The sequence below is a fragment of the Nerophis lumbriciformis genome, linkage group LG02 (genome assembly GCF_033978685.3).
Source record: "Nerophis lumbriciformis linkage group LG02, RoL_Nlum_v2.1, whole genome shotgun sequence".
In the NCBI taxonomy this organism is placed as follows: domain Eukaryota; kingdom Metazoa; phylum Chordata; class Actinopteri; order Syngnathiformes; family Syngnathidae; genus Nerophis; species Nerophis lumbriciformis.
This window is the reverse complement of record NC_084549.2, coordinates 31,610,292-31,626,575: the sequence shown is the minus strand read 5'-3', so window position 1 is coordinate 31,626,575 and position 16,284 is coordinate 31,610,292. Positions and strand designations below refer to the sequence as shown.

The 16,284-nt window shown below is 44.3% G+C and overlaps 1 protein-coding gene across 6 annotated transcripts in view; it reads left to right on the top strand.

Annotated features, from left to right (window-relative positions):
* The window catches only part of sipa1l2 (signal induced proliferation associated 1 like 2), a 209,766-nt gene that overhangs the window by 115,425 nt on the left and 78,057 nt on the right, over positions 1-16,284 (top strand). For all 6 annotated transcript variants that reach the window (XM_061960890.1, XM_061960920.1, XM_061960872.1 and 3 more), the window contains one exon: positions 15,149-15,323. In XM_061960890.1, the coding sequence (XP_061816874.1) occupies positions 15,149-15,323 (175 nt within the window). The remainder of the gene's footprint in view (positions 1-15,148; positions 15,324-16,284) is intronic.

Here is a 16,284-nt window from a genome sequence, read left to right as displayed (position 1 = left end):
CCGCTGTCGTATTTTACGCTTCATGATGCGCCACACTTTTTCGATGGGAGACAGGTCTGGACTGCAGGCGGCCCAGGAAAGTAATCGCACTCTTTTTTTACGAAGCCACGCTGTTGTAACACGTGCTGAATGTGGCTTGGCATTGTCTTGCTGAAATAAGCAGGGGTGTGCATGAAAAAGACGGCGCTTAGATGGCAGCATATGTTGTTCCAAAACCTGTATGTACCTTTCAGCATTAATGGTGCCTTCACAGATGTGTAAGTTACCCATGCCTTGGACACTAATGCACCCCCATACCATCACAGATACTGGCTTTTAACTTTGCGTCGATAACAGTCTGGATGGTTCGCTTCCCCTTTGGTCCGGATGACACAATGTCGAATATTTCCAAAAACAATTTGAAATGTGGACTCGTCAGACCACAGTACACTTTTCCACTTTGCCTCAGTCCATCTTAGATGATCTCGGGCCCAGAGAAGCTGGCGGCGTTTCTGGATGTTGTTAAAAAAATGGCTTTCGCTTTGCATAGTAGAGCTTTAACTTGCACTTACAGATGTAGCGACAAACTGTATTTAGTGACAGTGGTTTTGGTTCCTGAGCCCATGTGGTGATATCCTTTAGAGATTGATGTCGGTTTTTGATACAGTGCCGTCTGAGGGGTCGAAGGTCATGGTCATTCAATGTTGGTTTCCGGCCATGCCGCTTACGTGGAGTGATTTCTCCAGATTCTCTGAAACTTTTGATGATATTATGGACCGTAGATGTTGAAATCCCTAAATTTCTTGCAATTGCACTTTGAGAAACGTTGTTCTTAAACTGTTTGACTATTTGCTCACGCAGTTGTGGACAAAGGGGTGTACCTCGCCCCATCCTTTCTTGTGAAAGACTGAGCATTTTTTGGGAAGCTGTTTTTATACCCAATCATGGCACCCACCTGTTCCCAATTAGCTTGCACACCTGTGGGATGTTCCAAATAAGTGTTTGATGAGCATTCCTCAACTTTATCAGTATTTATTGCCAACTTTCCCAACTTCTTTGTCACGTATTGGTGGCATCAAATTTTAAAGTTAACGATTATTTGCAAAAAAAAAAAATGTTTATCAGTTTGAACATCAAATATGTTGTCTTTGTAGCATATTATATTATATACAAGATGGCGGCGCCCTGATGGCAGCAGCTTGCAGACGCTCTTGGAAGTGTAGAGCGATTTGGCAAAAATACCCGTCAATTCTGTCTATTTCATGGCTGGCTCACAGCGTGGACACTTCGTGATCAGATACGACCGACAGACGATTCTGGATGTGGATAGATCGGGCCGTTATAGGCTGAAAGATGCGGGTACTTTCGACCTCCTCGCTAGCATGGGGATTCTTCGCCGGCTACATCCAGCGGCCTCGAAAGCAGCGGAGTTAAGTGCCAGCGAGGACCGTCAACGGAAGACACGTAAGCGGTGTGAGCGGAAGCAGAAGCGGGGATGCCGAGCGGGGCTAACAACAAAGCGAAAGGCTAATCCTCAAAGAAGCGCTAGTCCGGGTGAGAAGTTAGTTAAAATAGAACTAGCCAGCGCCAGGCTGGATAATACCTGCACACATAGCAACTATTTTAGAACAATACACAACTCAAAAAATGTTTTTTCTGTGTCAAAAGTAGACATGCACTCTACTGAGGTGGCAAGTTATGATGCGTTCGGTTTATCACAACATCAAGCAAACAATCGGAAAATTCCCGTCATATCAATTCCTAGATATGGTCGAAATTATTTAAATTGCACTACACATAATAAACACAACATTATTAATATTGCTACTACGGATAATTTCAACAAAAACTCCTCAAAACAGCCCACTACCTATAATATGGGCTTCTTAAACATAAGATCATTATCTTCCAAAACGTTATTAGTTAATGAGGTCATTAGAGACAATAATCTTGACGTTATTGGTCTCGCCGAGACCTGGCTCAAAGCAGACGATTTCTTTGCGCTGGGTGAGGCGTCTCCTCCTGGCTATGCGGGAGCGCATATTGCCCGTCCCATTAAAAGGGGTGGGGGAGTTGCACTCATCCACAATAAAAACTTTAATCTTACCCCGAACCTAAATAATAAATATAACTCGTTTGAGATGCTTACTATGAGGTTTGTCACACCGCTGCCTCTCCACCTGGCTGTTATCTACCGCCCCCCAGGACCCAATTCGGACTTCATCAGTGAATTTTCAGAGTTCGTTGCTGATTTAGTGACGCACGCCGACAATACAATCATAATGGGGGACTTTAATATCCATATGAATACCCCATCGGACCCTCAGTGCATGGCGCTCCAGACTATAATTGATAGCTGTGGTCTTACACAAATAATAAATGAACCTACGCATCGCAACGGAAATACGATAGATCTAGTGCTGGTCAGGGGTGTCACCACCTCCAAAGTTACGATACTCCCGTATACTAAAGTAATGTCCGATCATTACCTTATAAAATTCGAAGTTCTGACTCATTGTCAACAAACTAATAATAATAACTACTATACCAGCCGCAACATTAATGCTGCCACAACGATGACTCTTGCTGGCCTACTGCCTTCGGTAATGGCACCATTCCCAAATTATGTCGGCTCTATTGATAACCTCACTAACAACTTTAACGACGCCCTGCGCGACACCATTGATAGTATAGCACCGCTAAAGCTTAAAAGAGCCCCTAAAAGGCGCACCCCATGGTTTACAGAAGAAACTAGAGCCCATAAATTATCATGTAGAAAGCTGGAACGCAAATGGCGCGCTACTAAACTTGAGGTTTTCCATCAAGCATGGAGTGATAGTTTAATAACTTATAAACACATGCTTACCCTAGCCAAAGCTAAATATTACTCAAATCTCATCCACCTCAACAAAAATGATCCGAAATTTTTGTTTAGTACAGTAGCATCGCTAACCCAACAAGGGACTCCTCCCAATAGCTCCACCCACTCAGCAGATGATTTTATGAATTTCTTTAATAAGAAAATTGAACTCATTAGAAAGGAGATTAAAGACAATGCATCGCAGCTACAACTGGGTTCTATTAACACAGATACGACTGTATCTACGAAGGATACCGCCCTCCAAAATAGTTTCTCTCTCTTTGATGAAATAACATTAGAGGAATTGTTAAGATGTGTTAAGGGGACAAAACAAACAACATGTTTACTTGACCCATTTCCTGGGAAACTTATTAAGGAGCTTTTTGTATTATTAGGTCCATCAGTGCTAAATATTATAAACTTATCACTTTCCTCTGGCACTGTTCCACTAGCATTCAAAAAAGCGGTTATTCATCCTTTGCTCAAAAGACCTAACCTCGATCCTGACCTCATGGTAAACTACCGGCCGGTGTCCCACCTTCCGTTTATCTCGAAAATCCTCGAAAAAATTGTCGCACAGCAGCTAAATGAACACTTAATGTCTAACAATCTCTGAACCTTTTCAATCCGGTTTCAGGGCAAATCACTCTACGGAGACAGCCCTCGCAAAAATGACTAATGATCTACTGCTAACGATGGATTCTGATGCGTCATCTATGTTGCTGCTTCTTGATCTTAGCGCTGCTTTCGATACAGTCGATCATAACATTTTATTAGAGCGTATCAAAACACGTATTGGTATGTCAGACTTAGCCTTGTCGTGGTTTAACTCTTATCTTACTGACAGGATGCAGTGCGTCTCCCATAACAATGTGACCTCGGACTATGTTAAGGTAACGTGCGGAGTCCCCCAAGGTTCGGTTCTTGGCCCTGCACTCTTTAGTACCTACATGCTGCCGCTAGGCGACATCATACGCAAATACGGTGTTAGCTTTCATTGCTATGCTGATGACACCCAACTCTACATGCCCCTAAAACTGACCAACACGCCGGATTGTAGTCAGCTGGAGGCGTGTCTTAATGAAATTAAACAATGGATGTCCGCTAACTTCTTGCAACTCAACACTAAGAAAACGGAAATGCTGATTATCGGTCCTGCTAAACACCGACATTTATTTGATAATACCACCTTAACATTTGACAACCAAACAATTACACAAAGCGACTCAGTAAAGAATCTGGGTATTATCTTCGACCCAACTCTCTCCTTTGAGTCACACATTAAGAGTGTTACTAAAACGGCCTTCTTTCATCTCCGTAATATCGCTAAAATTCGTTCCATTTTGTCCACTAGCGACGCTGAGATCATTATTCATGCGTTCGTTACGTCTCGTCTCGATTACTGTAACGTATTATTTTCGGGTCTCCCTATGTCTAGCATTAAAAGATTACAGTTGGTACAAAATGCGGCTGCTAGACTTTTGACAAGAACAAGAAAGTTTGATCATATTACGCCTATACTGGCTCACCTGCACTGGCTTCCTGTGCACTTAAGATGCGACTTTAAGGTTTTACTACTTACGTATAAAATACTACACGGTCTAGCTCCAGCCTATCTTGCCGATTGTATTGTACCATATGTCCCGGCAAGAAATCTGCGTTCAATGAACTCCGGCTTATTAGTGATTCCCAGAGCCCAAAAAAAGTCTGCGGGCTGTAGAGCGTTTTCTATTCGGGCTCCAGTACTATGGAATGCCCTCCCGGTAACAGTTAGAGATGCTACCTCAGTAGAAACATTTAAGTCCCATCTCAAAACTCATTTGTATACTCTAGCCTTTGAATAGCCCCCCTTTTTTAGACCAGTTGATCTGCCGTTTCTTTTCTTTTCTCCTCTGCTCCCCCCTATCCCTTGTGGAAGGGGAGACACACAGATCCGGTGGCCATGGATGGGGTGCTGGCTGTCCGGGGTCGGGACCCGGGGTGGACCGCTCGCCTGTATATCGGTTGGGAACATCTCTGCGCTGCTGACCCGTCTCTGCTCGGGATGGTTTCCTGCTGACCCCACTGTGGACTGGACTCTTACTGTTATGCTGGATCCACTATGGACTGGACTCTCACAATATTATGTTAGACTTACTCGACATCCATTGCATTCGGTCTCCCTAGAGGGGGGGGGTTACCCACATATGCGGTCCTCTCCAAGGTTTCTCATAGTCATTCACATCGACGTCCCACTGGGGTGAGTTTTTCCTTGCCCTTATGTGGGCTATACCGAGGATGTCGTTGTGGCTTGTGCAGCCCTTTGAGACACTTGTGATTTAGGGCTATATAAATAAACATTGATTGATTGATTGATTGATATTGAAATAAATCATTGTATTCTGTTTATATTTACATCTAACACAATTTCCCAACTCATATGGAAAAGGGGGTTTGTATATTAACCTTGTAGATTGTTATAGTATAAATAGGTTAGGGTTCATCAGTGTGCCGTGTTTTACCTAGTTCCCCTATGGGGGCGGTATGGCGTAGTGGGTAAATAAATAAATGATAAATGGGTTGTACTTGTATAGCACTTTTCTACCTTCAAGGTAGCTTTGACAGTATTTCCACATTCACCCATTCACACACAAATTCACACACTGATGGTGGGAGCTGCCATGCAAGGCGCTAACCAGCACCCATCCGGAGCAAGGGTGAAGTGTCTTGCCCAAGGACACAACGGACTTGACTAGGATGGTAGAAGGTGGGGATTGAACCCCAGTAACCAGCAACCCTCCGATTGCTGGCACGGCCACTCTACCAACTTCGCCACGCCGCCCCGGTAGAGCGGCCGTGCCAGAAACCTGAGGGTTGCAGGTTCGCTCCCCGCCTCTTGACATCCAAATCACTGCCGTTGTGTCATTGGGCAGGACACTTCACCCTTGCCCCCGGTGCCGCTCACACTGGTGAATGAATGATGAATGAAGGGGAGGGGCCGTAAGCGCAAACTGGCAGCCTCCTTTCCGTCAGTCTACCCCAGGGCAGCTGTGGCTACAAAGATTTGACCAAGTTTCGTGATGAAACTTGCACTTGTGGATGTCTACCATTGTTGCTGCTTGTCTGGAACAGTGTGTCCGTCGCTTAAAAGGTCTGACAGTAAGCAATGACTTGAGCACTTACTCAGGGCATAACATTCTTACTTTGTTTTCCAGTCGTTGTTAAAAGTTCGATTTACACAACTTATTTTGTTTTGTTTTCAGGGTTGAATGAGTCTTCTTCTACTCACCCCACTGCTGCTTAATCATGACACATTCTTCCTGCGGGGTGGCGGGAGTACTGCATACATGAGTAACCGTAGTTCATATGGTTTTATCAAGCCTATTTGGGCGATATTCAGCAAGCCAAATGAAAAGCTTTGGCGGGCCGCTAGTTGAATAGGCCTGCTGCAAATGGTACTTTAAATGAAACAGTACTGTATTTAGCAATACATTTTGGGTTGTTTTGTTGGCCGGGTGACAGATGTCCGATGGCTCAACTTGCCGGGCTGTGGATGGGGTTGAGGTCGGGAGGTTGGCGGCCTCGGTGGTTGCCGGGTGTATACGTTGTTCCAGTTTGCGGGATCGGTCACTATTTTGCTTTGGTTTCAGCGGCTGCGGCCATTTGTATTGTGGATGGGCGATGGTGGTGGTCGTTGCTATGGAGCTACCGGGGGTTGGCGTTGCTGTGTTGGGTAGGAGTGGTCAGGGGGCCGTGATTGGTGGCCTTGTGCTGATGGAATTGTGGGGACCGGCTGGCGTTGGCTTGCTGGCTGGCTTGGGTACCGACATGTGGGCGGGATGCGTTGACTTCTTTTCTTGTTGAGAGGCGTCGTTCCCTGGTCAGGGCTTGGGTGAACGCATTGCTGTGTGAGTAGCTTGGATGTGGTGTTCACGTTGAGCATGATGGCTGTGCAGTTTTCTGCGTTGGGATGTCGGTTTGGACTCCACAAAGTTGGGTTGGGGCGGTCGGGTGCGGGCTTTGTTCGGCAGGGGTAGGATTTGCGTGGTGTTGTGTTAGCCGGGTGTGAAGCGGCTGTTCGCCCGGTTTGCATTTGTTTGGGTGCGTTCTGAAGCGTTTGCAAATATAACTGGGTAAGGATAGACTTGTTTACATGCACGGCTGGGGAAGGTGTGGCTCTTGTTGGACTGGGACAGTGTTTGGTGTTTCCTTTGCTGGGACAGTGTGTTGTGTGGTTGTTCTTTTTGGCTGTTGGGAGAGGTGCAGCTTGATGTGGGGATTTTGGTGTCTGTATGAGTGCTTTTTGGGTGCATTGAGCGATGTCGCAGTGATGGTGATGGCTATGGCTGTTCGGTCGCAATTATTTTGTTTGGCCTGGGGACAGGGCCTGTTTCGTTGCATTTGGCTGTGATGTTTGTTTGGATAAGGGATTCTGCTTACCTCGAGGTGGCTACGGGGTCCTGGGTTGTTGGGGTCGGCCTCCTGACCGTATATCTCGGTTGCCTCCTGCATGGACTGGGGGAGGGTTTGGGGGCTGTGTCTGGGCCCTCCGCTCCTCCTACTTACAACTCACACCTATAGAACTTTGAAGGAATGGCCTGGGGTGAGGCGTGGCGGGGTGATGAGGATGCCTCTATGGGGCTCCAATCCTCCTGACTTGTCCCCTGCTCGCCCATCCCTCAATTTTAACTGCATGCTAGACACTTAGGGTTTTGGGGGGCTCAACATAGTAGGGACCCACCTTGACCCTGACGTCCCCCAATTTTAATTGCATCATTAGTTCCCACCCGCATACATATCTCCCTCACGCTACAGCACACACATCAATAGGGACTGGACGTCGACTGTGATGGCTGACATCCTAATTTTAACTATATAGCAGACACTCTGGGTGGGATGGTATTGTGGGTGCGGCGCGGTCTTGTGGCCGGCCAATCTCGTGCAGGGACCTCGCTCAGGGTTTGAGGGTGAGGCGTGCTCTGTCTGTCGGCAACGTTTTTGAGATCACAGCCGAGGGCAGTGGGGTGGGTCCTATCTCTGTTGGGGAAGGAGTGGGGGACCCTCAGGTAGGCACGGCCTGGGCGGTGAGTGGAATGGCTGGATGGAATTGTTGTGTTCAGGATGGCCCGGTTGCCGTTGGGGTTTTGGTGTTGTTTGGTGTACTCAGGAGATGGTTGTACACAGGTTGGGTTCTTTTAGCCGAACTGTGTTTTTTTGTCTTGTTTTTGTTTTGTATGACTGGGTTGAATGGCCGCACGGTAGGCTTTCTTGGCGGAGGAGTCATCGGGTGTTGTTTTGGCTTAATGGGGCCATGGTGCTTTTATTTGTGTGTTTGTACATGCTTGTCATTTGTTTTTTATGTTCTATGGATGTGATTTGGGTGGTCATTTGTTTCACTTCCGGTGGTTTGTGGCGTCTCGCGGATTTCGCTTCCGGTTGGCCGAGGTCCGTGTCTGTCTGTTCCGACTTCGCGCTGCGAGATTTATGTCGGTGGCTTGGTGCGGGGGAAGGGCAGCCTTCTTGTTTGCTGTGGGTGCTGTGGCTCGGTTGTTTGGGCGGTGGTCTGTTTGTGCGGGTTTGGATTGGGGAGTAGAGTTTCATGGTGGGGGGGGTGGTGTTGATGTCTCTTGTTTGCGTGTTGGCGTTTGGGCTGACTGGCGGTCTGGCACTGGCTGGTCTCGGCGTGTGGTTGTTGGTCACTGTTTTTTGGTTATTTTGATTTGATCGGGTAATACTGATTGTCGGGGGTTTTACAACTGTTGTTTTTGCTGCCGTTTGTTTGTGATACTAGCGCCCGTGGCTGCTGGGTCCGGTGCAAGGTGCTAGCCGCTGTTGCGGTTTGTGGCGGCGCATGCACGTAGTGGTTGTCAGGCCTGGCGGACTTGCCGACTGTGTTTTTCTTGTTGTCTTGTTGGTTGTGTTGTGGTTTGTGGCGGCGCGTGCACGTGGTAGTTGTCGGGGCTGGCGGACTTGGCGACTTTGTTTTCGCTTGTTGTCGTGTTGTGGTTGTGTGCCCTCGCACTCTGCCGCGGCGTCTTTCGTGCCCGATGTTGTGTTGTTGTCTGGGTGCGGACTTATCGGGGGTTGTCGCTGAGAGGGGAGGCGCGCAGCCAAAGCTGTGGGGAGGAGAGGAATGGATCGGCTGGTTCTTGGTGGTCGATGGGTTCCAGGGCTGAATCACTGCTCAAACGGCTTATGTAATGGATTTGTTTGTTCAACTATGTGTGTGTGTGTGTGTGTGTGTGTGTGTATCTATTTATTATTGTTATATATTTATATATATAAATATACGCCTTCCGGATGCCCGTCTTGGTTGGGGCCTGCTGGGTCTTGTCCCCGTGTCTATCGTGGCACTTCGGTGCGTAGCATGGTATTCTGCGGTTCTTATTATGCAGGGTGGTCTTCCCGGCCGGCATGCAGGGAGTCTCTGGGCCGCTCGGGGCGGGGCGTCCGGTCATTCTTCCCGTGTGGGCTGTGGTCTCTCACTGGCTTGCGGGCTGGCTGCATCTTGCTTCTCTCGTGCCTTATCCTCTGTGTGTATGTGTCTACGGCCTACCAGTGGCCTGCCGGGGGGCACGGTTGGCCCTTGTTCCCTGGGTACCATACCTGCTGTTTTGGGTTGTGCTCTCTGGGTGGCTGGGGCCGTACTTTGGCTCCGGCACATACTGGGACACAAGAATATTGTCCATACAAACACACATACATCAAACACACAGATGTATTCATATATATGTACATACATATGTACATTCATTCATACATACTTGCGTTCACCCACATACATACACAAATACAGTACATACTGTACATACACACACACGGCACATACTTCCACACGCACATTCACTGGACAAACATACATACACATACTGTACGTACACAAGTACTTACGCATAGATACACTCATGCATATAATCACATTTCATCAAACATATATTATTCTTGTTACCCCCAGGGGACGGGTAAAACGCGGCACACTGACAAAGCTTACCTGTTTTTACTATAACAATCTACAAGGTTAATATATTTCGCTTCACTTTCTTCCCTTCCATTTATCTGCTTTCTTTTGTAATTGATGGAATGTGAGTGTGAATGTTGTCTGTCTATCTGTGTTGGCCCTGTAATGAGGTGGCGACTTGTCCAGGGTGTACCCCGCCTTCCGCCCGATTGTAGCTAAAATAGGCTCCAGCGCCCCCCGCGACCTCAAAGGGAATAAGCGGTAGAAAATGGATGGATGGATGGATGGATATGTTTTACTGTTCCAGTTTTAGTGCAATAATGTTCATTATGATTTCTGTATTATTACTATCCACTTCACTAACTGGCTCTTTGCTGTCATTTCTTGTATTATATTTGTACATTTCTTATTTGCTGGTGTTGTTCTTTTGTTGTTTTTGTTTGCCTCGTTGTCTCTGTCTTATCCCACTCTTGTCCCCGCAATTTCCCCCTTTGTCTTCCTTTTTTACGTCTTTTTATCCCCTCGTGCTCTGGTACGGCTGTGCCAAATAAAGTTAAATACAAATAAGGCAACAAGAGAAGTATCCCACACTTTTCTCCCTCTACATCAACAATATGATTTGCCTGAGGAGCTGAACAGGACAAAACATAACAAAAAAAAAAGTAATATATTTCATATCTATGGTCCGTGCTTACATTGTTATTTTCTGATCAAACGATAAGCATGAAAGTAGGAACTTGCTGACAAATATGTTAGGGACAGATGCCTCACTTTAATAGAATCATTGTAAATCCCACACACTTTGTATCCTGCAATGCCTATCGACTTATCTCACCTGGCTGCTGAAGCAGCTTATATTTAACAACTTGATCGTGTGCTTTTGATGAGGTATTTTTGCTTGAATGGCAGAAGATGTCACCCAGCTTTATCTTGGTTTGAGTGCTCTGTTAGTGATAAGGGCACCGCCTGGTATTAGCTGGCGACCTATTGGTGGGGAAGAAGCGTGCAGGGATTAAGCAGCACTCACTTGTCCGACTTTCAGAGATATGGCTACTTATTAGTGTAATTACATTTGTTAGTATAAAGCCATCCTTCCAAACGACAGGGGCCAGCCTCTTAAAATGTGAATTTGAGTGCCATGTCGGTCTTAATAAGAGTAAACAGAAGGAGTGAATTAAATTAAATTAAGGTGATAATAGTTTCTCTTAAAACCCTAAGATGTTAGTAAAGGATTGAAGGACTTTAAGGACCAATTTTATGTGTGGGAATCCATATTTTTGTACACTCCTGGTTTAATCATTAAAGTCCTCCTGCCTGTATAAATGTTTAAAATGGCAGTTATCCCACAACCCAACTGGACTGTCAACACCTCAACAAAGTGAACCCAAACAAACTACGTTTCGTCAGTCTGGCATAATTTTAGCGTATCTAATTTTTCCTACTCAAGATGTGTTGTGTGTGTGTGCAGTGGTTAGTGTGGAACAGATGTTAGTCTTTTACTTAATGTTTTTTTCGTCTATCAGATTATTTTGTGTGTTTTCTTGGCGAGTGAAGAGAGAAAGTGCCTCAAAGCATTAGCCCTGTCAGCTGCCGCAATAACCATGATGTAAAAGGAGACAAGCTACATGTGAATGTATTTCACATGTGTGCAGATGGACTGGGAAATTCATCAGGCGCTTAATCACATTTTGAGATGTGATTTCAAGTGATAGCATCATAAGTTAATTTTCTGAGTAAGCTTTTCATGTAAAGCATAAAAATTAAAAGCTGGAAAAACACCAAACCCAAACATCTGTCACCGTCTAGCCTCCATTATAGTTTTTTGGTTACATTTAATTTTCAGCTTTTGTGTCTAATTTGGAACAACCTGGTTTACTGCATACCTGTCAACCATCCCATTTCACCCGGGAAACTCCATAAATTTGCTTTTCTCTACCTTCGCTCTACCGTTCCAGTATTTTAAGATTAATGAACACACTTGAACAGAACAAAAAAAAAACACTATTTTAACATGTAACATGCAACACCGAAAGGTACAAGCGGTACAAAATGGATGGATGCATGCTTTTAAATAAGAAAAACTAACTTCAACAACACTATTTTAATATGTAATGTAATAACAATGTAAAACATTTACTTTGGGGAATGCACTTGTACGGTATCTCCCGCAAGCTGCTTCTCTGTCAAAGACCCCATCAGCAGTACCTCTGCATTTCAATGGATAAATGTCCTCCGTTTGGAATATATTTTAATGCCCTTGGCTGGCATTAACGACTTAATTCTGCTTCAGTATGGTGTGGATTTTTGTAGCGGTGCTAAAATCATACTGCTTCACCAAGTTGGCAACACACAGACCTCGATAATGTTTTTTGATTGTTTCTTTCTTTAATTCAATGAATAACATCTGCTTCTTCTTCTCGACACTGTCCTTTCCACTCACTTTTTTTCGTACCCACGGTTGGATAAACTAATTTTTGTATGTCTAACCGTCTAAATCAGGTGTGGGCAATTAATTTTTACCGGGGGCCGCAGGAGCAACCCGAGCACTGCTGGAGGGCTACATCGACAAAATTTCAATTAAATTTTGCTCAATATTATTTTTGATATACCGTAAGATAAATAATAATAATAATAATAATTGATAATAATAATAATAATACTTTCATTTAACCTAACTTAACTTTATACCAAAAGCAGATTGCTTTTGATGGTTTTATTTTTAACACTGTCTTACACTACACTTCCTGATGTATAATACAATGCAAAAATGTCAATTTCTGCACAGGGTTAATTTAAAGTTTAACCTGCATCCTCTTTAAAAGTCCAACATTTTTCCCCGTCAGATTTGGACAACCATCTGTTGTCACACCTGCCAGCTTGTCCCATTTCAGTCCTAACATGTCCAAACACGCATTTTACCTCTGTGAACAAGTCATTACCTGTGGTTGTCTCTTTTATTGACTGCATGGCTGCCAGCTCCTTTGTGATTTGAAAGTCTGCAGTTATCCCACGTAAGAAGATGAGCAGCTGGGCGGTGTCACGTACATTGCAGCTCTAATCCAAAGCCAGCGAAAAACAGTCAAAGCCGGCCGTTCTGTTCTTCAGCTGAAGCTCCAAATTTCCGGGCATATCGGCGTAACAGAGTCCAATAAGCACTCCTTAATAAACTCTCCGTCAGAAAACGCCTTACTTTTTCTGGCGATTTTGTGAGAAATGACGAAAATTGTCCTGACGGCTGCATTCTGGGGGTGTGAAATTTGGCAAAAAGTCCTTGTTGGGTTTGCAGTTTTACCATCAACGCATCAGACTCCCTTGCGCGCGCTTCATCAGACAGATTCCGGTATTTTTCCTCGTGCTTCGTCGTGTAGTGGCGATTCAAATTATATTCTTTAAACACAGCAACCTGTGTACCACACATTCAACACACGGCTTTACCTTTAATTTCTGTAAAGAAATACTTGGCAGTCCATGTCTTGTTGAAAACACACCATTCGTCATCAACTTTTCTCTTTTTAGCGTCTCAGGTGTAAACCGTGGATCACTTGTCGCTGTGCGCCTTCACTCACAGGTTACACACGGACATACGTCCATAAATAACACTTTTCAAAATAAAAGCAGCACAGTTGTATTGCGCGCACGACATAGATGTTTTTTAAACTTTATTTTGTAATTTAAGATTGCCGCTGTTCACATTCACTCACAATCACGCACGCGTATACGTCCACACGGAAGTAATACAAATAACGCTTTTCAAAACAAAAGCAGCACCGTTGTATTGCACACTCGACATAGATACTTTTTAAAATGTATTTTGTAATTTATGATTGGTCTCACACGGGCCGGACAGGGATGCACAAAGGGGGCCGCAGAATGACCAGGTCTGGTCTTAATGCTAGATATTTGCTCATGCGAGCAAGTGTGACATTGAATAATTTCCAAAATCTTACTGGATTCACTGTGACCTTACCCACAGTGACTCGCAATGGGTACGGTTGTTATCCGAATTTTTGCTGACCTGAAGCGCAACAATTAGTTGAGAGACAGCTCATATCCCACATAACTTGTGATCTTGGGCACTCGTAACACGAGGTACAACTGCATTCGGAACTCCTGTGAGACAAAATCCCCTGCAGTGTTTTACACAACAGGGCTATTTTTTTCTGAAACGGGTCAGTAAATAAATAGACCAAAACCAAATGTCCGCTGCAGACGATGCTGATTCTTAGGAGGACTTAGGCTTAAACCTAGGTTTAAGCTGTCAAGCCCGACCGAGACTGCTTTCAGTCAGTATAAGATAAAACAATTTACTTTTTTTTTGTTACCGTGGAAGGAAACAGATTTAATTGCTTAATGTTTGATGAGTTGAACTACATAATACAGTACATAGTATACGCTGTATTGTAGCACCCTTACCAAAGCACTTGCCATTTGTGCTGTGTTTGCACTTTTAAAGGTGTAACACATTCTCACCTGAGCACCTGAGGTCAATGCGATTGTTCTTGCCACTGGCCAAGTCCTAACAAGAGCAAAAGGTTAAGTGAACCCCAAGTAATGTACGATTTCCACTGCTTGCCATGGTATAATAGCCTTCTGTCACTGCTGCCACTTTAGTGCACAGCAGATTGCCTGATAGAGGAAGTCGCCATGACAACAGTGTCAGCAGTACACCAGGCGCTGATGACCTGTAAGGGAGCAGACAGGCAATTCCACTCTGTGAACGTTGATCTTCACATCCACAACACCCTTTTTTTCTTTGGTGTATTGACCCTGTGTCAAGTTCAAGGAGCTATCTTCAGCTAGAGAAGACGAGGCAACAGGTGCCAAATAAAGAGCAGGGCAGTCATTTATTATTTCCCCTTTGACTCTTTGTTTTGGTCAGCAGGGTGAAGTGAGCCATTAAAGATGGATTTTGGTCGAGAAGGCTCTGCCTGTCATGTTTTTTTCCTACCAGACCATGGCAGTATCAATACCCACTATAATAAACAAAACTCCAGTAATATAATTTGAGGTGTTGACATTTACACATGTGTGCAATAACGAAATAACAATTTAACCACATGATTTTTGTCAAATCAACCAGCATGATCATTCTATTATGTGTCCAAACCACGAGGTGTTACTTATAACTATACAGGTTGTTAAAGGTTGTGTTGCTACGATGCCGTAGCTTTGCTTTAAAAACCGATGAGTTGAGCTCTTTTCTAGAAGAGGTTATGAAAGCCATCATAGCTGTGATGTGACAGAAAGTGGGTACTTGTGGCTCTTGAGTGCATCATGCACATTATAAATACTGTTTTTGGTGTGCTGTATACAGTATCAGTAACAGGAAATGATACTCAATGATTGTGTGCTTCTATGTGCTCTCCTTTCAGCTAAGTTTCCAGCACAAGGTGGGTGTGCTTTATTGTAAGGCGGGCCAGAGCACAGAAGAAGAGATGTACAATAATGAGAGTGCCGGACCAGCATTGGAGGAGTTCTTGGATCTACTAGGCCAGAGAGTGCGCCTGAAAGGCTTCACAAAGTACAGAGCGCAGCTAGATAACAAAAGTAAGTAACCACACAAAGTGCACAAGCTGTGCACCAGAGTTCTGGAAGGGGAAATGGAGTGCACTACTTTATTAAGTCTTAACAGGAGGCTCTCGGTCTATGAACTATGCTGTAAGGCAAGTTTTAGTATATTTTGTAACTTCTACCTAATTCATACCGAAAATATAACCTGAGTCACTCACGTAGTACACAAAACCTCCAAAGTACACATAAAATAACAAGATTAAATACAAGAATAAAATGTAACTGACATAAAAAGAGAGAGCAACTCCTTACTTTTTATCTCCGTAATTGTCTGGCACACCAGAGTATGTGTAGCAAAGAAGAGGTGTACTGTTTGACAGGAGGATGTCTCAATAATGAAAACACTGCCCTGCCATTAGAAGAGTTTGCCAGTGAGGTCCCCTCTAATGCTAACAACATTGATACTTAGCCCCCCCCACCCCCCCCCCCCCCCACCTCCAAATAGACAGGTTATATTTTTGTAGCAATTTTCAGCACATTTGGGCGATCCTGCATCAGCTTGCATGCGAATTTTCCACGAAAATGTGAACATCTGCGTTTTTAAACATGTATTTTTGCGTCAAAACATCACTTCAGCGTAGTGTTGTCCCGATACCAATATTTTGGTACCGGTACCAAAATTATTTCGATACTTTTTGGTACTTTTCGGTGCTTTTCTAAATAAAAAGGACCACAAAAATGGCATTATTGGCTTTATTTTAACAAAAAATCTTAGGGTACATTAAACATATGTTTCTTATTGCAATTTAGTCCTTAAATATAATAGTGAACATACAAGACAACTTGTCTTTTATTAGCAAGTAAGCAAACAAAGGCTCCTAATTTAGCTGCTGACATATGCAGTAACATATTGTGTCATTTTCTATTCTATTATTTTGTCTAAATTATTAGGGACAAGTGGTAGAAAATTAATTAATTAATCGACTTGCTGATTTAC